This window comes from Phasianus colchicus, chromosome 7 (assembly GCF_987193195.1).
Source record: "Phasianus colchicus chromosome 7, bPhaCol1.hap1.1, whole genome shotgun sequence".
NCBI lineage: Eukaryota > Metazoa > Chordata > Aves > Galliformes > Phasianidae > Phasianus > Phasianus colchicus.
In genome coordinates this window covers 9,801,308-9,825,739 of record NC_143442.1, presented here as the reverse complement: position 1 = coordinate 9,825,739, position 24,432 = coordinate 9,801,308, and the positions used below count along the sequence as shown (strand labels likewise).

Below are 24,432 nucleotides of genomic sequence, written 5' to 3'. Positions count from 1 at the left end.
ACTGGCATGGAGACTGCATATGGAAAAGAGCTGCTAAATAGACCAGTTAAAAGAAGATAGGCCCAGCCTCACCCCCACCTTACTGAAAACTGTGAATGCTGCAGCTCTATTGAGGTCAGAGGGATTGCACCGCACTGCGGCTGGGGGTGAGACACCCCTTCACCAGCTGCTACATTTCAAAGCCAGGGCTCCTTCGGCTATGGTCACACAAGCCCTGCAGGAGATACACCCCCAGAGCCACCACAGCCAGAACAGCAGTGCTTCAAAGAAGGCAGCATATGCACAAGCAGATCTCAGTGATATAACTGACAAGTAAACTTAGACTGCACAAAACAGAGTGAAAGGTTTTCTCACCCCCAGAGCTGGCTGGACTGGAATTAGTGATATGGAGACCTAGCAACATGTTTAGATGAGAATTATTGAATTATTTACATAGTATACTCCTGGTCTTCTACAAGAGGAACAGGAAGTTTATAACCTTAAAAAGGATCCAGAGGAGATAATGTAAGTAAAGCAAACCTTTTTTTTTTATTTTTTATTTCCCTCCTTCAAATTTTTCTCTCCTGTAAGTTTTAAACAGTCTGCCAATCACTCCTTTTCTGTCTTTTTGACACAATCAGTAGTGTAAGGCCATACAGACAGTGCGTCCCTGACCTGCACTTTGTGATTACTTCCAGAACATGCCTTCTCATTTGTTCTCCTTACAGGCAGGCTGTTAATTCATTTTTGAGTGAGGTGGTCAGTGATTTTTTTTTTTTTAATATTACACTAATTCCAAATACATGACATAAAAGAAAAAACACCTTTACTTCAGTATTTAACAAACCACTTATATCATCGCAAGGAATTCATGGAATTACATACTTTTTTAATTACGAAAAGACCAACTTCACAAGAGTAAACAGTGCAGAAAACATGATTACACAACTACATTCCTTTTATAGTGTGTTACTGAAGTTAGGCATCCTGTTATGTTCTCTGCTGCACATTTATGTAGTAATGCAGTTAATGAAACTGTGACTGCCACTTCGTAGAAATAGGAAACCTCATATCCCTGTCCCATGTTGCTTATCCATCTGCTAATGTTTTGCATCATGAATACTCATCAGTTCATAGCACTTAAGAGAGAAGTGTCACCATGAAATAAAATGCAACTTCTTGATCAAACGAGAGAGCTAATTGTTGAAACAGAAACAGAAACTTCAATACTGTTGGGCAGATAACAACAGCAAACACAAAATGGGGATCCTTTCACTGTTTGGGATATTTAAGGGACTAGGCCAGACCAAGCACCAACATGTGCTTCTTGTCAGACACACAAATCCTGATCCTATTTGTGAGAGCACTTGCAACTTGCTCAGTCCTTGGTCCCCTCATTACGGACTCATCCCTTAATATTTTGGGGAGGTTTATGATGAAGATAGTAATTTTTGTTACTTGCCTGTTTTTCCCACTGGAAGCTGAGTTACACCAAAGACAGTACATCCTTGGAGATGAAACTACAGGTCTTGTGGTCAGACTGACCTCCACTAAACAGTTTTGGTGTCATTCTGGTCACACACTTCTCTTCAAATATCAGATGTCATGCTGTTTACTCTGCAACTTGCAAGACAGCTGAAAACACCAGAGAGCAGTAGAAGGACATTCAGAGTGACAATCTTGATCTTTTGTGCTACAATTATAAATTAATAGTAGTGGATGTGCTGAAACAGCGTGCAGTATCATACGCTTCCCTCAACCAGGAGGCCGTGACTTCGAGCCAGCTGTGGTATCTCAGCATTTCAGCTTCTCTTCTTTCTCCCATGGGCTGTATCTTCTACTGTTTAAATCCTTCCTAGGTAAAGCAAATAACTGAGAACATCCCTCTGTGGGGATTCTGAATCCTGTGGCACTTCAGCAGCATCACACTGGCCCTAAAAATGCCTTTAGCGTGAGGAACGTTGTGCATACAAACAGTACTTCAGGCTAAAGAATAAATATGCCATAAGCTGGACGTGTTTTTGGCAAGTGAGTAAACTTAATCCAATTACAGCAGAGGTGATGAGGTCAAGCTGACTCTCAGCAAAGAATCACCGGCATGACAATCCTCGGAACAAGACACTGAAGCTAGCTGGACTGATTGAGAAAGCTGACACACTGTAATGAAATTCAGCAATGCTCAACTCATTATAACAAAGATAAGTGCCAAGAAACTGCTTCGTACCAGCAAGCAGAAGAGGAAAGGGATTCAGCAAGAACACACTTTGTAAAGCACACTGTAATCCTAAGCACTTAATTGCCTTTGGCAAGAGCTGCATCCCGTTGCTCTCTCAGAAGTCGTTTTATCTGCAACTCGATGCTCACAGCTACAGCAATGAATGGAGTGGGGGAGGAGGAGGAACTGAGGAAATAGTAAGAGAATTACAGCTAACAGTCCTTGCTGAGCTACCCAAGAAAAATATATAAAATACCAATATGTTCAAAGCCTAATCTGCGCATCCATGACTCTGCACATCCAAATCTGCACATCCATAGCAGCAAATAAAGAATAACCTCCATCCAGGCTCACTACAGAAGAAGGGAAATTTGTTGTGGAGTCGACACCTGTATTTATTTTTAGTGTTTATGTAGGAGTGGCCTTGTTTTCAAACATTCAAAATGAATCTTTGTATGTCAAAGCAAACTTGTAAACAAAGTTAGAGCCAAAGTTTCTATTCCTTTTCCCTGTCTCTGCTTATAATGCAGCATTCACAAATATTTTACAATATATTAACCTCAACTCATTGTTCCCACATAAATAGAAGACTTGAAGGTAAATAATGCACAGAACCTCTTTAATTAAATATGGAGTTTGAGGGAGGAGTTTCTGCAGACCCTTTTAAATTTTAAAGCCTGCCAACTGGATGAACAAAAGATAGATTAGGCTCACATGATAAATCCCAGTAAACCTGAAAAGCCTTTGTTAATAAGTCACTAAAGGAAATTTTTTTTTTCTTAGAATTTCTGCTCACCAGAAGTGAGAGTTAAGATTATTCTAGTGTGTTTAGTTTCCAGCAGCATTAAAGAGGTATATGCCTCATGGAGCTCTAATCTCCTCATTTGTATAGAGCTCAATTCTCCTTTCATTCCTACTGAAGAACAATTTCTAGCTTTTACATAGGGAGCAGCTGCTGAAACTTAGGAGGAAAAAAACATTTATGAAATTAGTTAACTCCCAGGAAAAGTGGCATTCTAATCAGCTTTCTGTTCCCAGTCCTTTTAACAGCAGCAACAGCAACCACAGAGATGCAGGGGCATTTTCATCTCATTTTGGTATTTCTTTCATGTAACAGGTTGCAAGTGATCCTTTCAAGTTTCCATTCATAAGTCGGTGTTCAGTAGCTTGTTCACAGAGCCAAATGACATGTTAGCTTGGCAATTAGAACATTCTTCTGTTTGAAGAGAAGCTTAATGTGGACATTAGTAGAGGAAGGACCTTGCTGTAGCACATTCAACAGACCCAATACAACTGCTCAGGAAAGAGCCAGACTTTATCAAAATCCAAACTGTCATCACAGACAATATAGATATTTCTCAGAGAGACAGCTTTAAATAAAAAATTCTAGAGTGCGTCCTGCCTGGATCTATCTGCTTTCACCAATGAATCCTCTTCAACACTATAAAGCACCATAATCACATCTCTTCTCTGTCATGCACTGCTAAAGTCTGAAAAGCAGATGTAATCCTAATGTACATCATGGCTGTGTTTCCATCAGTGAGAGGGATTAAGGCAGCTGTGCAATGCTTGCTAAGATCCCATCTGCAACACTGGATGCCAATGTAGTGAAATAGATTGTAAATAAATAAAAAATAAGAAGCAGTGTCTGCTGCAGCAGGTGTAGCAACACCTTGCTGGAACAATCAGAGAAAGAACAGCCTACTTTCAGGTTAGAAATGAATAATATAGCTGCAAAGACAGCAGAGGATATTAACCAGCCATAGAAGAATTATTACCTTTGCTAACAACCTCCTAACTCATACCTGTGGAGTACAGTTATGGGAAACTATTGAGTAAAACTCTAAGCAGGGCAAAATCAAATGACTCTAGCATGTTTTAGTATGGATTTGGCATGCTTTTATGAAGGAGATGAGACTTTTTGCCAAATCGGGATGAAATGGTCCAAGATCTCTTCCAGACTATGTTCAGGTCTGAACCCAGCCTCCGTACGGGAGTCCAACAACCACAGACTGGGGCTCCCAGTTCTCCAGAGGTCTAACCAGAAACTTCAGCCATCTCCCTCCATGGCTGTCCCACCGAGAGCTCCCGAATAGACTTTCCAGATTTAGACATCCACAGCTTCAAGGCACAGCATTTGGAGCTGCTCTAAACTCTATTTACAACTGCATTTTGTTTTAGGAGGGTTCTGAAAGTAATTTGTAACTGTTGGTTTGTAGTTTAATGCAGTGCATTTGGCCTGCAAAAAGATATTGCTATCAATTTTGATTGACTGTAAAAATAGGACCACTGCCCAGAGAAAGTGCTAAGGATCTTAAAGGAGGAGGTAGGTAGAACAGAATAACAGATGAAAAAACAGTGAAAAATCACTCTGAAATTTAACTTAAGCCAAAGACAATATGTAATCATTGCTTATTTCAGACTTAGTAAACTCACTTTCAGCATTACGGAAGCAAATCAAAAGAGCTTCATTGGTTTATTTCCTTCATCCTCCTTTGCACCACGTAGCAAGGCAATTAAAGTTACAGAGAGATGCTTGCAACAGCAGAGTATCAGGTTTCTAACTTCCTTTGCAGCAACCTTTTAAGATTTTCCTACAAGACCAATAAAACTGGGTCAGTGATATTAACTAGTGTGAGCCTCCCACATTTATACCATGTCCTAGATGAGATGGATGTTAAAGCAGGCGTTTTCTTTCTGTTCATGTCTCTCTGAGGTTAAATACTATTAACATATCACACACACACAGGTACATGCTGCTGATCCTGCTGCTCCTCCTCCAACTGACAAAGTCACCCTAATTACTGCTGAAGTTAAAGCACTTGTCCTGTAGGGCTGCAATGCAAAGTGCTAAGGATGAGAGCAATCTAGATATGGAGACGTGTTACAGTGAGCACTGTGTAACAAAACTACAGTGCAGATAGCACCCATCCCGTGTCACTATGCAAGAATCGCATCACGAAGAGCCAGAAATGCTATGGATATACGCCAGGCAAAATTGAACTATTAGTGCCAATTGACAGTTATTAGTAAATATAAATCTGGTTTACAAACTGAAGGTTCCTAAACTGCGCTCTTGGAGCCTAGATACAGGAACATCTCAGCAAAGTGAAGTTGCGCAGGAAGACGTATGCCATACTTGGCAAATAATAGTGCAAGTCATTAGGAAAAAATAAAGACGTGTGAAGGAAATAGGGGGAGGGAGATAGTCCCTGTGTTTGGGATTTAAAATGCGAGAGGAGTGACTTGTTCCCCAATAGCTTCACTGATAGAAATGGTATTTCCAGCACTCCTGTGAGTGAGGACATCATTCTGGAAAGTCTTAACAGGGAACACACCTTCTGTGTGTCGTGCAGCTCCTTGCTTGTCCTGCACAGGGCTCAGCACTTGGAAACACTCAGAAGAAGGATGTGTGGTTCAGCTACTTGCATTTATCCTCTCAGCCATTCCCTTTGTAGAGAGCATAACTGAGTATTCAAAATACTTTAGATTCTGCTTCCCAGCTTTAGGGAAGCTCTTGCAGGATTTGCTCTGCAGAAAGTTGGGCTAGGGCTCAAAAGTGTCCTTAAGCTGCAAGGGAAGGGAAGGATTTTGCCTGTCTGTCCCTGACCCCCAGCCTCTGCCATGTCATTCCCTCCCTGGGCGCAGGGAGCAGTGCCAGCCCAGTGTCCAGATGTGCACAGACAGGAAAGAAGATTACATGGCAAAGCATTTACTTTATTTTTAAGGCAAAGCAATCTCCAAAAGCACATTGCTCCAACGCGTGAAGGCAGCATGCAGAGACGTGGTTTTACCTCCCACTCTCATGGGGATGATTTTAAGTTAATGATTTTAAGCATTCATCTCCTTCTCTCATCCTTACACGTTACATTTCAGCAGTGCCAACCAGCCTTTACCCTTAGCCGACACACAGAGTGAGCTGTGTGACACGGCACCAGCTACTCTGCGAACAGCAGAAGTTCAAAACAGCAACAATGCATTTGGTCTGAGCCACCAGACCTGGATGCTCAACCGAGGAATTGCTGCGCGTGGCTCCACGCTCGTCTTTGAAAGGCTCTAAATTCAAACTCAAGAGCCGCCTTTCGCAACCTCGCCTAGAAACGCCCGTCCTTAGCAGTCCTTTTCTACCTGCCCACGGAGCAACGCTAAAAACTGCAACAAGTCACGCATAAGAGATGACAAGCACTCCCAAGTACTCACCCCGCGGTCCGCTCTCTCTCGGCTCGGCGCGTTCCGGGAGCGAAGCCGGAGGTGAGCGCCTCTCCCCTCCGCAGCCCCGTGGGCGCTCCCGCAGGGGACGGTTCGGCAGCGGGTCCGACAGAGCTGCGGGGAACTCCCGCCTCCGACTCTCCAAGCCCGGCATGTGCCCGCAGCCCCGCCGCTGGGCTGACTGCCTGCAGCCCCGTCCCTCCGGAGCGGCAGGTTCTCCTCCTCCTTCCCCGCCTCCTCCACTCCCGGGCGGCTTTCTCACCGGGATGCCCGGCACCCCCCGCCCCCCGCGCTTCCCCTGGCGGCCTCGCACCCGGAGCACCGGCGGCTCTCTCCTCGCTCCCCACCTGCCGCCACCGGGGGAAATCCGGAGCCCGCGGGGGGGGAAGCGGTGCCCGGCGGCGATACCGGCTGCGGTTCCGTCGTTCCCTTTAACTCCTTCCCTTCCCCGCCGGAGGGAAACCCGGAGCACCGGTGGGGAGCTGTAGAGTGATGAGCATATGGCACGCGTAGAGGGTCTGCTCCGATGGGTATGAAGGGCTGAATGGGACCTAAGAGGCGTGTTTGCAGGTGCGAGCTTATGGGTATGGATGGAATGTGGAGGGTTCTGTGCAGCCCATCACCCACTGCCCCATCCCTGCAGTGGAAGGACTCTGTTTCCCCACCTCATCCCAGGGTCTGGCTCAGGCTGATGCACTGCCCTGGGATGTCCAGACCTAGGGAATTTAGTTTGATAAACCTGTTACCATTAATTGCATTAAATGCTAAAGTAGTCTAGGAAAAAGAACAAATGAGAGACGGGACAAACTGAAACCTCTTTCATACCACAGCTTTGAAACTGCTGGTTTGTAACAAGAGACCTTGAAGAGGAGGGACTGGAAAATCAGGAGCATGGAAAACTTAAAGCCTTTTTATTGTAGTATTTCAAAAGTTTTTCTGTACACACACACACACACACACACACACACGAAAAAAAAAAAAAAGTTTTCATCTAAAATGGACTTACAGCCAGGCAATACAAACCCCCAGAAAAGGACATACAAAAAGCTCAGGTTCCAGGGATAAAGCTTCTCCTTTCTGTTTTCTCACGTTCTCCTGGGCTGCCACTACAATGTTGCTAGGCACCATCAGTGTGGTTCCGAACTGCAAAGGAAAGGGAAAGGCGCTGTCTGCAGAGGACTTGCCTCCTCCCCAGGCTCAGAAATGCCTCTAGGGGCAATGGAGAAAACCACAGGTTCTAATTCTTCCTCCCTACTCCATTTCCACCAACCAGCAGACATTTTGCAGAAACATGGACAAGATAAGCAAGCCCCAGCAAAGCTGCAATGACAGGAGCTTTGTATTCACAGATACCTCAGTGTCTCTCAGACCTGGGGTGATTTTTTCAGCCAGTGATAGAGGATGTACGTGTCCCACAACACAAGCAATTGGCAGCACAAGATGCTGCTTTCTCCTGGGGGATCATTGTCTTGCTGAGCACAACCTCTGCAAAGTGAGAGCCTCTGCCATACTAATCTACAAAAAGCCACAGCTGTCCCTTTTGACTCTTCCAGGTAGAGTAGAAGCTGAATGAATAAGGAAGAATTGCTGCTGCCTCTTCATGAGGAAGCTGTCTGCTTGCAGTGATGATTTTCTTACTTCTAAAGCCCTTAACTCGATCATCTGCTGAGAATATAAGGTATGTGCACCATTATAAAGGCTCTGGGAGTCTATTTCAAAAAAGACATTTTTCAAAACTAGATCACTGAAAGGAGACTTAAATAAAAGTGACTTTATTTCCAAAGATTCTAATTACCCAGTGTACTAATTACACACAGCCAGACTGCTAGTCCAAGGCTTTTTTTTCCTCCTCACTGCATGGTAGTGGCATATCTCACACTGTACATATGTTTCCCTTTAGTGCAGTGCAAATGCACGCACATCCCAAATGCACAAACTTCCCTGATCCCTGCCAAAGTACACAACTGCCTATGCTCAGTTTTCTGTGGCAAATGGTAACACAAATGCACAAACTCCAACGGCCACTCAGCCACAGTCACATGAGCTGCTAAAAGAAAGAAACATATTACAAAATCATTTTCTTTCTGCAGATAATGACTACTTAGTACTAGAAGGAGTAAAGAGCATGAACCTCTCCTATAACCTTGCAGAGCCTCACAAGTACTTGCTTTGACTTTTCCATGTCACAGCTGACCAAAGCCTGTACTGGCAACATCTTTTGGGAAAGTTTCCTTTTGAGCATTTTTTAGTGTATGCTCTGAGAAGATGCTGCTCTGCACCATAGTCCTGCTTTTCTCTGCAGATTTCTAGTCCAAGCTTCATGAAAACTCTTTCCTGTAAATGTGCTCATGTCTTACAATTTGGGAATTGCTGCTCTAGACAATCTTGTAACAGCATCACCACCTCTGCTTTCAATTTAAAATGATTGCTCAGGCTTTAAACACTCACGGAGAACAAGGCCCAGTGTTGCCAGTGAACCCACATCTGCCTTCAGCTGGGAGGGAGGAGTAGGAGACTCTTGAATTGGGATGAAAGCCACTGAGCTCCATAAGAAGAGCAGCCAGTGCCCCTGCTGGGTTTCAGGGATTGACTCATTCTCAGCAGAGCTCACATATTTCTGTGTGGTTTTTTTTCTTCCTTCCTTTCTGTTATTTTGTTAGCACAAGTTTGTTCAAGAGGGGAAAGAATCGGATGGCATTTTGTCCTACTGAAAACCAGTGTGGGATAATACTTGATATCCAGACACAGCAACTCTCCAGCATCTTCAATAGTGCCTTCAGCTTCACAACATGCATTCCAGGAGCTACAGAATGGGAATTCAACAGATCCACCTTTATAGGTTCTAATCCTAACTCAGATCAACCCCATAATAATGAAACTTCACATATGACATTTAATGAATGCTGCTGGATAGAATGATCCTGTACATTCTCAGCTGCCTGAGGTTTTGCCTTGTTTTGTTTTTTAATTGTAAACATTCCTCATGCAGCTGCTCCAGGGACATGTCTAGGAAGCAGCGGCTGGCTGCATTTAAAAGATTTCAACTCATCTTGATCTACATTTAGATTTCTGTAGTTATAAGCCAAGATTGTAACCAGCAAAACTCTCAGAGAGCTTATAGAGCTTCTGTAGGGCAAGGCACAGAAAGTAAATGCAGGATGAAGTTACCCAGCTGAAGCGTTTGGAAAAGTGAGCTACTGAAGCTGAACTATAGGCTCAGGTGAGTAGGGAGTAGAGATAACCTCTCCTTCCTTTGCCTTTGCTTTCTTCCTGATTCTTGCTTGCAATCGTTCTGTAAATTCTTTTAGGCTCCTTTCAGCAACTTCAGAAGGGGCCTAAGTGCAGTTGCAGCTTTATTCTTGCCTCTTTCTCACTCAAACTTCTGCTTCAGAAATTAAGTGTAATGGCTGTCCTTGATATGATCTTACTGAGCAGATAAACTGTCAGGATTGAAGATGCTGAGGAAGTAACGTTGTTGGGAAGGAACACATTCATCCATTTCCCAGAGCCAATTCTCTCTTTTCTCTTTCTGCAGGATGTGAACATCATTTTAAAGAGCAACACAGCTTCTAGCTGCTTGAGAGTAAAAGATTCTCTTCTAGAAGCAAGTCACAGCAATATCTTCCCAAATCTGCACGCAGACTCAATCATCTACCACCACCCTCTAGTTGTTCATGTCCCTGTTCATCGCCTGGTTGGACCAGGTGACCTTAAAGGGCCCTTCCAACTCCAATGATTCAGTGATTCTATCCTGCTTATGTCTTTGCTGACCACGTACATAGAAAGCATTGCAAACCTTTCAGCTCCGTGCCCCAAATACAGAGACAGAGCAGCTAGGAGAGAGAAAGTCAGGAGGTCAGGCCCACCAGGTCAAGCACAATGTAGCACTAACACTGACATATGACATTTAGATCAGTGCTGGTTGGCTCAGCTTAGAAGCAGGAAAAATGAATTTGATCCATCAGCAAAACACCACAAAGGCAGTTTATGCCTATCTGGTAAAATATATGGGTACTTGACTCTGTATGCTTTCCACTTTGCTGGAAGAAGTCAAAAGGGCTGTAAGCATTTGTCCGTTGGGGAAAATTACAGATTTGGAAACTCAGCAGAGGTTTTAGTGCCTTGTATTTAGAGGTCAGAATAATGTATAAGCAAGGGCATAAAGAAGGAAGAGCTGGCAGTTTCACTGATTTCAGTAGAAGCTGAAATGTAGAACTTGTATTACAAACTGGTAGTTCTGTTCAAACATGCAGGCCAAACATCTGCAAAAATTCTCCACCATCGTTTTTTTAAGCCGCTGGTGGTGGCAGATAAATTCCACTTTCATGCACTAAAGAACATTAAAAACTTTAACTACTTCTTACCTTTGCTGAATTAAAGCCATTAACACAGGAATACTGCTATTCATGCAAGTCAAGAGATGCAGACTGTGGTTGCTGTGTGTTATGCAAAAATGAATTCAGGAGCAGGCACTGGCTGAGACTAGAATGATGCTATAAATGCATGGATCAATATAAAGGCAGTCAATAGGAAGACAGCATTGCCACTCACATGGTTAAGTTGGCCCTTTTCTTCACAGAATGGATACAGCCAGCAACTGGACGTACCTGGAAGATCACAGCTTCTTTTTCCTAAAGCTCTTACTGCAGCCAAAGTGAGTTCAAATTGTTGGGGAGGTTCTGAGATGAATTGGAGGCTGGAGAAAAGTCAGCAAATATGCTTAGTGATTTCTACCAGAGCTGACTTATGCTCTACACAAGTAATGGTCCAGAACCAGAGAGCATCCATTACACAGCTGAGTTAGTGCCCATTCCATACAGAGAATGGCCAAGCTAGCTGCAGAGTATAATTTACTGTTATTACAGCCTTCAGTCTCTAATCTCAATTTCTAGCCTAAAGAATGTGGCAATGTTAATGGCTACATGGCCATAGCATGACTACAGTACAGTATTTTTGACTTTTTTTGACTTTTTTTTCAGATTGCCTAATTCAAGGCAATAGTGTTGCTATTTAACAAAACTCAGATTAGGTAACTTCAGTAGTTATAGTAGAGTAACACAATATTTGCAAATTAGAAGTTTTTACCAGGAAATCCTCTTGCAATTATCATCCAACACCCAAACAGAGGAAATGCAAGAGGATGTTGGTGTTGTCTGGAAATGCTGCACGTCTGACCGTGCTCTGGCACAGATTTGGGATTGCCAACCACCCACAGCAGTTCCGTGCAAACAGCTCACCACCGCATTTTGGAAACCAGCCCCAATTCCACTCTAAATGCACCTAGGCTTCTGAATTTACAGCTAAAGCTCTGCTGTAGAAAATCTGCAGCTTGTGGAGGGGAACACTTCCCCCAGGATTTCCCAGGCACTTGCAAAATGTCTGTGTCTGCACATCATTCTTATATGGCACGTGTGCCTCATGATACCATACAGAGATCTAGGGGGAGAGAAACAAATGCTTTCTTTACTTGTTCCCCTTCCCCTCTTTTTCTCTGGGAGAGAAAAGATTTATTCTTACTAAACATAACAAGAGAAACCAATCCTGTTATATCAGTGCACTAGCTGAAAGTGTTGTCAGCAAATTCCATCTAGACTGAAAACCTTAAGTCCCTGTGGTGTGTCAGATTTCTGAGACTTTAAGCTAAAAATGAATTTGAAGAGATTAACCAGCTAGGACTTAAAGATAAAGCTGGCTTCTCTGAAAGAAGTGTGTTTTACACAGTGTTAAGTGCACTTGGTTCCTCTTTTCACAAAACTCCTTTGCTTCCTTTGAATAAAAGGGTCTTCAATAGAGACTTTTTCTTTTAAAGCCGTGGAAGGGTTCCAGCCTGTCTGTTGCATTGGCTTGAACTTTGTTTTTCTCCAAGGCGAGAACCATTTAGTTTTCAGTGGCTTCTACATTTTTTTTCTCCTTTTGTAACATGTGCCAGCAAAGTCAAGTGGGTTGTATTAGCTTAGCATTTTTCCAAATGTTCACATCTAGGACCAAAAAAGGGAATATTCAACAAACACTAGCAGGAATATGTTGGAATGTTGATCTTCTGATGCTCGTAAGAATTTTCAGTCATAAGGTCTAATTAAATATCCCAAGTTGGAAGTGCTTCCAGCGACTGTTACGTCTCCTTGTTATCTGGTCAAATAGTTTTAAGTCAGCTCAAGTGGCTTCTGTGCCAAAGTGATAGTTTTAATGTGAATAACACACGTGCAAAGGGACTGCATTAAAATTCACCTAGGTGAGTAACATTCTGGCATCTCAACTGTAATCTGAAAACATCAGCCCATCTTTATGCACCAGGGGCTAGCTGGCAGTGAAACAGCTGTGTAGAGGTAATCATAGGTGTTTTCTTATAGCAGAACCTCTTGGTATGAGAAAAAATTGCCTGCATGGTCTAGTATGGGAATTTGGACTGCCACTGCTGACATTCTTGGATTTCAATGCAATGTGTTTAAGGAGAAATAGAAGACAGCACGTAGCATAGTTTTCCAAAAATACCATACAACGCTATTATCCAGAATAAAGCATTTTTGCCAGGATTAGATAAAGAACACAAAAATGAAAGCTAAAGATAACAAATGACTAATTAACCACTTCTTCTGATTAGGAGCAATAGAATTCCAGTAGCACTCAGATAATTGGAGCTCCTTTCTGTTTACTGATAAAACATAAAACATTCTAAGAGACCATCACTGCCTTAAGAAGCATCTCAGCTAAGTAGACAGGGAAGACAAAGGAGCATAATTGTTTCAGAATTAAGGAACTGAGGCGCAGAAGAATTGTCTTGTCTGCAGAAGTCTGTGGTGAGACGGTAATTGAATGCAGATCTCCTTACCACATGCACATCCTGCATCTATATTTCAACTGGTCAGCTGAAGCAGCCTTTCATTACCGCTCTGTCAACATACCAAGAATTACATGAGACCACGAGCATTTTATATTTGCTTCAAATCCACTTCTCTTCCCACCACAGCATTTAAAACACGTGGCCAGTGACACATAGGCACGAGGAGATCGCAAACCCAGAAAGCAGGTTGGAAGGCCACACTCCATCTCGGAGCCTTGCTCTTCAAAACACAACCTTCTCAGAAGCATTTATACATTACACACCTGCATGTTTTATTCATACACATTTTAACCTGCCTGGGTTGAGGGAGGACAAAAAAACCTGCAAGAACCAAATGTGAGGGCCTCCGTTTTCTCACAGAGAAACAAGAAGCTGTTTAAAACCTTTGGCACATGGGTGGGGATGCAAGCAGTTTTTTGGTTACTTGAAATGAGGAATAGTAATAAAAAGCAAAGAAATAGAGAGTTTGATCCCTGCTTCTCTTCACTTGAATCTAGAACTTGCTTAAACTTGCTGTGTAGGACGAGAAGTTCAGTCAGCACAGGGGACACACTGCCAATTGGGAAACAGATCTGCGATTCCTTTGAAACCTGAGGATGCTACATTATGATTTGCTTCCCTCACAGCCTCTGGAGTGATGCTCCAGATACGAGTCTGTGTGCAGGGATGCCAAAGGACATAGGGCGTCCCTGTATAGCACAGCAAAGAGTGAGGCAGGCAGATCCACAGCACTGCCTGCTGCTCCCAGAGCAACACAGCTGCTCGACAGCAAGTCCCTGCCTGGCTTCTCTAAGCAGATGATTGTAGCGGTGAGATGGAATTGTTGACGCCTTTCAGTCTTCACTGTGCTGATTCTGAAGACTCAGTGTTGGTGTGTGTGGCCATACTCAACTTTTATAAGGCATACCAATTTTCTGATCCTAGTGCATCCCATGGTGGTGATTTCTATAATCCAGTCTTGTACTGATGTTTGTTTTTATTATTTTAAAACAGATTTGGAGTAGTGTCTATCTGCTACAACTTAGAAGCAATGGAAACTGAAGAGTAATTTGTGCTGACTTAAGCTTTGCTCCTTACAACATCCACCTCATCCCTCCTTCCGTTCCCTCCCCAGGGAGGACAAAGAAACCCTTGGGGTCAGGGTGCAGCACCAAGCACCACACCTGACAATTCCCATTCCTACATTGACACTGCACTACAGCAAGTAAATTACACAGCCACAGCAGTTCTCAGTAAGCTCACGATTAATTTATGCATCATTCCACTGTCAGCACCTTATACCTACTGAGAAAGCGGATCTATAATAGTAAGATCTCTATAGCAGGCACTTGCCCAGCTCACCTGAGCAGCTTCTCTTTCAGAACACGGAGTCGGATCGGGACAGCCCCCAGCAGCAGCCCGCAGCCCCGGGGCAGCCTCGGGCTCTGCTTATGACCGCACCGCTCCCACGCCGCCCTCTGCCGACTGCTGCACTGCGCTGCCTCCACGGAACGCCTGGGGGTAGGGTTAGGTCAGCATCACGCAGGTGAACTTCGGTTTCATTAGGGATACAACGTGAATTAGCTCAACCCTAAATAAGATAATTCATCGTCTAGACAGCTCCCCAATCAGCAGCTGGCTGACAAAGAGTCAGCGAGCATCAGCTAATGGGAAAATAACGGGGATCAGAGCTCACTGTGTGACAGTTATTATCATACTGTGAGCAGTTGCAGTTTTAATTGGCACGTTTTAAACATGGCACCTGAAACGTCTCTGCTTGGATTAATGAGGTGCTTGGGCGTGCCTGTCAGCCTGGGATGGCAGTAAAGGCACAGTTGAATGTATGCTCCTGGCACTCAGAGCTCAGAAGGAGGGCTCCCTTCTCTGCTAGAGCAGAAGTAGGGTTCTGAAAAGTAGAGTCATAGAATTATTTCAGTTGGAAGGGACGCCCTAAAGGCCATCTGGTCCAATGCCTCTGCACTGAACAGGGATGCCTATGTCTCAATCAGGTGCTCAGAGCCCCTTCCAGCTTGACCTTGAGTGTCTCCAGAAACAGAGCAGCCCCCACCCCCCAGGGCAACCTGTGTCAGTGCTCCATTACCCTTGCTGTAAAAAACCTTTCCATTTATCCAGTCTAAATCTCCCCTAAGCAGAATGGAAGCTGCTGACTTCTCTCCACATGTTCACCCTTGGGCTGAGCACGGGATGCCTTCCATACCCTTGAAATTTTGTGCTGAAAATGGGGTGAAACTCAGCAAGAAAGTGAGTGGCAGTCCAGAGTGATAAAAAAATGCAACTGATTTCCTCTACTGGTCCTCCTGTTCTCACCCCACATGCTCTGCATAGAGTACACCATATCTGTTTGCATCCAGTGTCACCAGGAGTTACAGCCTCAGTACCTCTTCTGTTCTTTTCTTTCAGCCATGCGAGGAAAAGGGGCTGCTGACAAATCATTTGTCTTCTTTGCAGCAGAAAATCCAGTCAAAGCTGGCATCTCTTTTCTTTGCACCCTATGGTGAAACATTGGGAATTGGGGTCACCTCTGACCTAGAGTACCACTCTCGCTAGGACACCTTTATGCTCTCATAGTTCATACATTTGAGGCAGCAAATACAAGTGAGTACACAGCACTGTTTGCAGACAGCATTCATGCAGCTTGGCATCTGCACAGAGCTGTGCCAGCATTGCCAGTCCTGGCCACTGCAGCTGAGCCTGAGCCAACATCACTACAATGCAATCGCTGTCAAGCTGCAGCATCATGGGATGTTTTGCTGTTGTTTGGCAGGAGAGTAGACTGATACCTCAGGCACCAGATGAACAGAGCATGGCCTGCTGCTTATCTGTCTCTCTCAACCAATTGCAATTTCAAACACTTTACTTTTGCGGGCAAGAGATTTGTAAGAGATCTTGCCTGTATGGTGCTTTGATCTCAGAGCATACGTGCATTCTTGAAGCAGACCTCTGGAGCACTCAAAGCTCTCTCTCTTCTCTATCCAGCTGTTACCTTTCATGCACCTTGTAACAGCTTAATTAACTTATTTTCCCCTACTTTTCACATTAGCTTGAATAAGACAAAGAATCCAGAAGTCATTAAGAGGATGCAGGCAGATACCAGGATCATAGAAGCCTCATTTCCTTAACAAACTAAGTTAGCATTTCAGATGGTGTCTGGTTCTCATTGCTCACAGTCTAGACAAAGCAGGCACATACAGAGCAGGCAGCATGTAAGAGCTCAAATTTATTTTTACCTTTACTCCATTTCCACAGAAAAGAAATTGTAGCTTCACAATAAGAAGAATTTTAAGTGGTTTGGAGAACAGAGAATGGTTACAGAAGGAGTAGCTTTTTCATTTCTATGTTTCCGGGTTTATTCCAACATAGGACAATATTGACCCAAATCAGGAGTGTCTACATTTATTTCCATAAGATGGAAATCCAGTTCACATAGCACTGATTCTAAAATCCATTTTGATTTTTTAAAAGAGATCCCTAAACTCTCTTATGGGACTAAGAAATCAGCCTGCTAAACCAGGTGAAAAATCAGAGAAAGGGGAGACTTTGAGGCACACTCTGATGTCATGGCTGAAGGACTCCATCAGAAATAAAAAAGAACAAATACGAATATTGCTTTATTAGCTCTCATAAAGCTGGTTATGCAGTGAGAAAGCCATAACAAGCTGAATGCTGCGAGTTAATCCACACTCTTTTTTCACAAGAGCACTGAAGCTAATACATCCTGGCACAAGCTCTGGTAATTACCCTATGCAGGTGCATACATTTGCCGTGCTCACAGCCAGCTTTGATGCTGCTCCAACACAAGCTGTTAGCAGGGAAGGAAGGCAGCTGTGGGTAGGTATTTTGTACCTGGCACTCATTAAGATATCCAGTGCTGGAAGAGCTGGAATTCAGCTCTGGTGAAAGCTCTCTGTGGATTTCATTTCTGGTGAAAGTGCTTCTGCTACGGAAAACTGACTAATGCTCTGTTATTCCACATAACAATTAACAAAATATTCAGGTCTTTCCAAAATAATATTTTGGCTGCTTTTTTTTTTTTTTTTTGCCTCTATGCATAGATGTAAAAACACACACGTCTGAGTGAGCGTGACTGTCTTTAACACTAAGGCAGTATTTGGTCCTTCAGCAGAAAGCTGGAAAAAGGCTGGTTGCTGGTTTGCCTTGCTGACCTTCAACACAGACCAAGATGCCATCACAATGCAGATGTCAACTCAGATTATTATTTTCAAAACAATTGCTATGAATGAGCTTGAGGTATTTGAAGATGGATGGCTGTGACAGCTCAAAGGCTAACATGGTTTTGGTAAACTGTAGAAATAAAAGATCAGAAATGTTTTAGCACACAGATTTTTCCAATGAATGCTCTTTTTAAGCTTTTCCCAAGATTTAAGATACATAGTAGCACCAAGTTGGTTATACTCCTGGTCTTCTGGTGTCATCCCATCAAGATGGACATTTCTATTGGAGTGTTGCACAATGTCTGCCATGTAGATGAATACATAAAGGCCCTCAATGAGGAAATGTTAAAGGTGTGAAATCAGATGAATTACGGTATTATTTGGCTTATCAGTATGCTCAGTCAACACAGGTTGCACAGAGAAGCTGTGGTTCCCCATCCCTGGAGATGCTCAAGATCAGATTGGATGGGGGCAACCAGCCAATGGAGCTCAATCATCTTAAAGATCCCTTCCAACTTAAACCATTGTATGATTCTGTGATTTTATAAGAAATGAAATTAAGTATTTCTCCCACATTCCATTATCTAGTTTTACACACAAAGGTCTACCCATGTTTCTTGAAAGGTACCTTGATAGTTTTATGCAGTGGGTTTGTTGTTGTCTGTTTTTAAGTCAAGAAGCATTTATTTTACATCTTAATTACATCAGATTATTGCTCAGAGTACTTGCTGACTGGCAGCACTCATTTAGCACCCTCATGGTCCCCCTTCTCACACTGGATGAACAGCCTTACTGGCTGCCTGCAAGCTCTAGCTAGGGATGCTAAATACAGAAGAGGAATGCACATTCTCATATGCGAATACAAGATCTCCAAACCTGTCAATTCCCAAAGCTTTTGTAGGCATTAAAAATACAGCTCTATTTTTACCTTTTAATGAAAAGGAGAGGGGCTTTCTACTTAGAGGCTTAGAAACCACCAATAGATACCACAAAATCAACCCCCAAAATAAATGACAGAAACAAACTCTGCACCTGCATATTCTGTTGCTAGAGTTTGATATTGAACTGAAGCTATTTGACCTCTTTTTATGTTGTATGCCTTGCTTTTACATGGAGCATGAGTTCTTTAGTAATACATGTCCACCAGGTGAGCTGAAAATTAGAAATCAGTGTAAACAAGTCACAAACTGTTTTTTCTTCCATGTTACTCAAGCAACATCTTCAATCCCTTTGTGTGTCAATATAAATGTAATTTAATTTGGGGCATCTGTGTGTCAGTTTCCCTGCTTTAAATGGAAATTCTAACAATAATTGCTTACACATCTCTGCCTATTTGTAGTAGGACTAGAAGATTGACAGTGTTTTTCTCTGTATGTGTTCCTCATCTTCTGAAACAGATTCTTGTTAGCTATCTTTAAGCTTCATACCAATATGATTAATCATGACGACTTCACAGAAAAATGGCCTTAACTATTTAACAGTAAGTTGGAGACTTCAACTCGGATCAGACTCCTATTCATCAGTTGAGGCACTCAAGCATTGCAAGATTTGTTGCAAATCTGTCAGCAAGAGTTCAACAGTTTTTCCAATGCACTAGCTTTTCTTCTTTTTAAGATTTCAAAATAATTAGCTAAATGTCCAAAAACCTGAGTCTTTAATGGTAAGTTGAAAATAACAATTGGACAAATAAAATAAAAATGCTCAAGAGACACAACCCTGCCACCTCAGATGTTTTCATTATGTATCAAAAACTGGTAACTGATGGACTGTAGGTAAAGACTGTAGTCTTTACCTGAGACTTCAGGCTCTGTAGCTGCTATGCAAAAGCCCATTTCCACTTTACACATTCTCTCTATGTGAGGTATCAAATTTGTCCAGAACCCATTTGGATTCAATAAATCTGAATGAAACATCTTAGCATTCCAAACCCTACTAGCTACCTGTTTGGACATTAAGAACTTCCCCAGCTTTGTTGTACAGTAAGTGCATACAGATAAAAACTTGTGGTTCAGAATACACAAGTTGCATAGTGACAGTTTTCTTAAAGCCAGTAAATAAAGCAGCTGTGAATTTGAAACCAAATTCAACATTAAATAAATATTTGGAAGGAGCAAAGCTATTCCGTTTACCTCTCTGGAGCTGACACTCGTAAAGCATAGCAGGGGAATTGGGTATGGGCTGGAATCTGACCCATGAGGAAAGAGGTTCAGTTGCTCAGCAATTTGGATGAACTCTGCCTAATAGGACAGTCATTAACCATGACTACTTAAATAGTGTTAGGTGATGACCGTGTAGCGCTTCCTGGTGTCACTGGTTCTCTCTCCACTTTCTGGTCTTGCTAGCAGGCATTAACATTCTATTTCTCTGTGTCTTGGAAGACAATGCCACCAGTCCCCAAAATGACCTTTACAGATTGAGGGGAAATTATCACATCTCCCAGCATCCCAGATGCTGCAAGCACCCAAGGGCACTGTATCTGCATTACCGTTTTAATTAGATTTGATGTTTCCACAGAAACAGCATACCTCATGCCTGCTGGAGCTAACTAGAATCCTTTATAGGACCAGACACGCTTGAACAGAAAACAAGTGCATTCTAGCAACGACTGTTCAAAAATAAAGTTACAGTGCAGAAGCCTAAAAGCAGTAGGCTAAAAATTCTGATGACACCTAGTTACAAAGTTCTCCCTTTGTTCTTTGAAGGGCTCAACAATCCTGAAACTGGACAGATTATCTAACCAGCCTGGTTTCCACTACTGGTGATTGTGCAGAAACTAAGACAAGTGTCTCCTTTACTCATCTGAATTTTTCCTCTGTTTTCACTCATCTATTTTCAGTCTCAGCCTGAGAAGTTCTTCAGTCATTTATTATACTTCTAACAAGATGGGCCCATGCCCTTGCACAATGAAGGAATAGGCATAGCTAATAAGATGGGAATTACTATCTGACCTTAAAATCTTTAGAGCATGTATTCATGCTCAAATGACCTTTCAGATGAGCAAAATGATGCCAAGACAGCTACAAAGCTTCAAAAGCCATATAACACAGGAAGTATTAATTACATATATGTCTTACAAGTTACCATCACGTGACATGGTTTATCAGGCAATGGAGATGATGGGTCACCAGGTGGACTAGTGGTCTTTTCCAACCTTAATGATTCTATGATTTTGTACTTTGAGAAATTCAGGAAAATTTCATGCAAAATGTAATGGTGCAAACAGCAGGACCAACAGCAGAGCTCAGCAGTGCAAGAGAAGGAGAGAAGGACCTTTCCAGGGCAGCTCCAGCTCCACAAGGCAATGTCGTGAGATACCAGAACCATCATCCACAAACTTACACCATCTACAGTTGTCTGAGATACATTTTAAGAAACTTGTCTTTCTCAAAAACATAACCATATAAAAAAAAAAATAAAAAAATCAGTGAACAAGATGCAAGCATCTCTGTTAGTAGTAGAACTAGCAAGCGTGATTGCCTACAGGTTTGTCAAACATTGTAGAAAAGAATAGGGGTCAGAGTCCCACTATCAAACAAATCATGCTTTGAACTAAACAATTCTTATGAGAAATTCTGCAGAAAAACGGAGCTTAACAGGGGCTTTAACAATAATTCCTTGTTCAGACTAGTTTATTTGGAAATATTGAAGGAACTCCTGGGTGCAAGTAATATGACAATGTCAGGGGCTGTTCCTGAGGGTTAACTGATGAGATCATGTAGCTACATTGGCATTTGCCAGTCAAAATGGAATGTGTTTGGGTGATGAATGTGGAAGAGGGGAATCTTTGTTTATTTGCATTGAACTTCCCAGCATATGGGAAAGTTTTCTCATATAAGAAACAGCTCAGGAGATGTAATAAGGGAAGAACACCACAGCATATTAACCAGAAGAACAGTCATACAAGGGGTGTACAGACTTTGATATGGTGATCATCAATAGTCTGTAGATAAAGTATTTACTAGCCTCCAAAACAGACTGAAGAGTTAAACCTTCCCCCTTATCTTTTCTGGGATATCCTACTCAGAATATCCCTCTAGCAGTACACAGCAATTGAAGAGATCAATACAATGGGAAAGGCATTACAACAAAGGTGTGATGACAGAAGGATCAGCACAATAAAAAGATCCTATAGAGGAATAAGATTGCTCACCTCTATCAGAAGATTCCAGGTTCACAAGGGAAAGGCTTACCAAGGAGGAACATCCAGAAAGTGAACTTTCCTCAGTTGCAGTCAGCCCTTAAATGAGGTCTAAGAGAGGTGCAGCCAGGCTCCACCCCTTCCAGTCACACACATTAATTGCCTTCACCTGCGCTCCCAGGGCTGACTGGGTCCTTACCCCAGGTGCTTAATCAGTGGTTCAGGCTGTGTCTCAGCAGTTACAATACGCAGTTCTAATATTCCCTGAATCAATGGTAGCCTTAAGTAAATACATTGAGATTGAAGTGTAAGAATGCTGTGATTTATTATCAATTACAGATGCAGTAGGAAGAACGAGAATAACTGAAAGCTTAGATAGAGCACCCCTCAGCTACTAGCTTCTCTATTAAATAATGCAAGCTATGAATAATCTGAGAAATATGGGTCCAGACTCTAAAATGGAGATGTGGAGTGCCTTCACAGGCTTGGAGCCCAGGCACTTCAACTAATCTCAAGCACACTAACTTTTATGAGCATTCTTTGGGGAACTTGGCTTGGAAATACAGTGTCCCTGGAAGTCAGAGCCATGATTTATAATAAACTACCACAAACATTCAGATGCCATTATGGTAAGAATTTGTTTCCTGCAGTGGGTAACCAAGGAAGTGTCTCATTCCAATAAGGGCTGCATTGGAAGGAATATGAGAGCAGAACCATGCCCGATATGATATTTGCAAGGAGAGAATTATGGCAGGAAGGAAAGGGAAGGGCCTTAATATATGAGCATAAAGCCACACAGATTAGATGAAGAAATCTACAACAATCTTCTCAGTGTTAGTGGAATGATGTTGCCAGATTTGGTCAACCATAAGTACAACAGTGCACAGAAGGAATGCGTGAATTATAATATTGATTTGATTGCCAATATTTGCAAGAATTGGATGGGAACAACCAGACGAGTCAATGTCCCCTTAAAATGTCAAAATAACTCCTTTAGAAACTAAGATCCTGCAAAACCACAGACATGAAAACTTTAATGACTAGGCGTGCTGTACAGCCAGACTGTCTAGGACATAGGCTGAGAATGATCAAGCCTTGTGACCCAAGTAATGAATCTTCTCTCAAGCCTGTAATGTAATCTTCAAAAGGACTGGTGCTTTTTTGCTAGTTTTTGGAGTACTGACTGGTTTTTCAACAAAATCCAGGCAGAGTAAAATAACTTTCATTTGCACTCCTCATAGGTCTCTGTACCAGGGATATTGGTATATTTGAATTGAACGGAGTGTATTCCCATTCTGCTGCTCTGTTACTTCAGCAAAGGAGATCCAGGTAAAGAAGCTGTTGGGGGGAGTATTTCTTGGCTTTCAGAGTGGTCTCTGGGTTGTAGATGCAAAATGTTTCTCATTGTGGCTTCTTCTGCTGGATCAAACGACTGATGAAACAGTGCGTTTGGAAGATGTGGCCAAGCCCAAAGTAACCACTTTCTGCAGCTTTTGTTGTAGCTGGGTAAAATGATTTTTTTTTTTTTTTTAATGCCCAGGGCTGTTTACAAAGGAAGAAAATAAAATCAGAATCAGATAAATTTTAGAAACGGTCCCTTTGTTCTGTCACAAGCATGAAATGCAGAAGCCATGTAATATCATAGTCAAGGACCGCTAGAAGGGTCGGGTAGTGCAAGCATAGGAATACCTCCTACCACTTCTGGAACCTTTCATGGAAGTTTCTGAGAAGACTGACAGGGTAGATTTTAAAGCCATCTCTGTAATTAAAATATTGATGGTGAACATGTGTTGTGACTGCAATTAATTAAGTGTTGATAAAAGAATCTGAGCGTAAACAATTACACACTCCCTTGAATATTTCCTGAGTAGCACCAAAAATAGCAGCTCTTCTGTACAAGGCCCAGACAGCCTGCACTGGGATGTCCAAAGATCTCCACAGGCTCATGTCATTTCCTCCTCTTGTTGCCACAGCAGCTGCTAGGAGAGGTCCTGAGGGTGCTCTGAGCAGTGCTTTCTCAGGGGATGGTGCCCTGAGGGCATCAGGCCCAGCAATGCCACTGGGTGACAGAAGGGGCTGTCCACTCTATTCTGCACTCTGAGGTCTCACGTCAAGTTCTGGGAGCAGGTTTGGGTGCCACAGTGGATCTGGGCTATTTGATGGCCAAGAAAAAAGTGGCTTTCTTCAAGAATGCTCCTGCGAAGAACTCAACTCAGAAGGGCAAACAGATGAACATCTGTGTTTGCTGGGGATATGACACAGCAAGCAAATTGCAATGGAAGGCCTTTTCAAACAAAAATAGCAAGTACTCTTGATAGAGCTCACGTTAAAATCTGATATGAGGTTATTCCTTAGTCAATGGCTGCTGTGACAGTGATCATCTAAATCTCAGCCTCATGATGAATAGGAAGGTCTACTGCTCTATCATAGAGAGGTTTAAAAGCTGGAATTGAAAGCAACATTCCCATGTGCTTGATGCTACAGAGGGAAGGTGAAAGTCTGCAACCCTTAAATCTCAAGCCCTGGTATGGAGGCCAGGGGACGATGTTAATGGTGAGAAGTTCTTTGCACAAAAACACAAATTTAGCCTTAGAAAACACAAGCACTGGAGGGAGACTGATATCATGGCGATATTGTGGTGAACTGCTGCACCTGCATGGGATGGGAGGGAATGGGGACAAAGGCTGTGGGAATATATGGAAATATCTGCATGGAGCAAGAATTCTGAAGTCCTGGAGGCAGAGCAGAGGTCCCAGCCCTGCTCTGCTTGTGTTTCTTGGGCAGCTGGTGCTACAGCAAGGGTGATGCTGGGATGACCTTCGCTCTGAGATTCACTGTGAAAGAAAACTGGTACTCCCTAAGGAATAAAGAGAACCTG

General features: G+C 42.8%; 1 protein-coding gene across 1 annotated transcript in view; it reads right to left on the bottom strand.

The window, feature by feature from the left end:
• Positions 1-6,673, bottom strand: part of MYLK (myosin light chain kinase) — a 181,186-nt gene extending 174,513 nt beyond the window's left edge. Inside the window, exon 1 of the mRNA XM_031590646.2 lies at positions 6,395-6,673. Coding sequence (XP_031446506.1) covers positions 6,395-6,557 — 163 coding nt within the window. The 5' untranslated portion in view covers positions 6,558-6,673. The remainder of the gene's footprint in view (positions 1-6,394) is intronic.
• Positions 6,674-24,432: the final 17,759 nt, after the last annotated feature.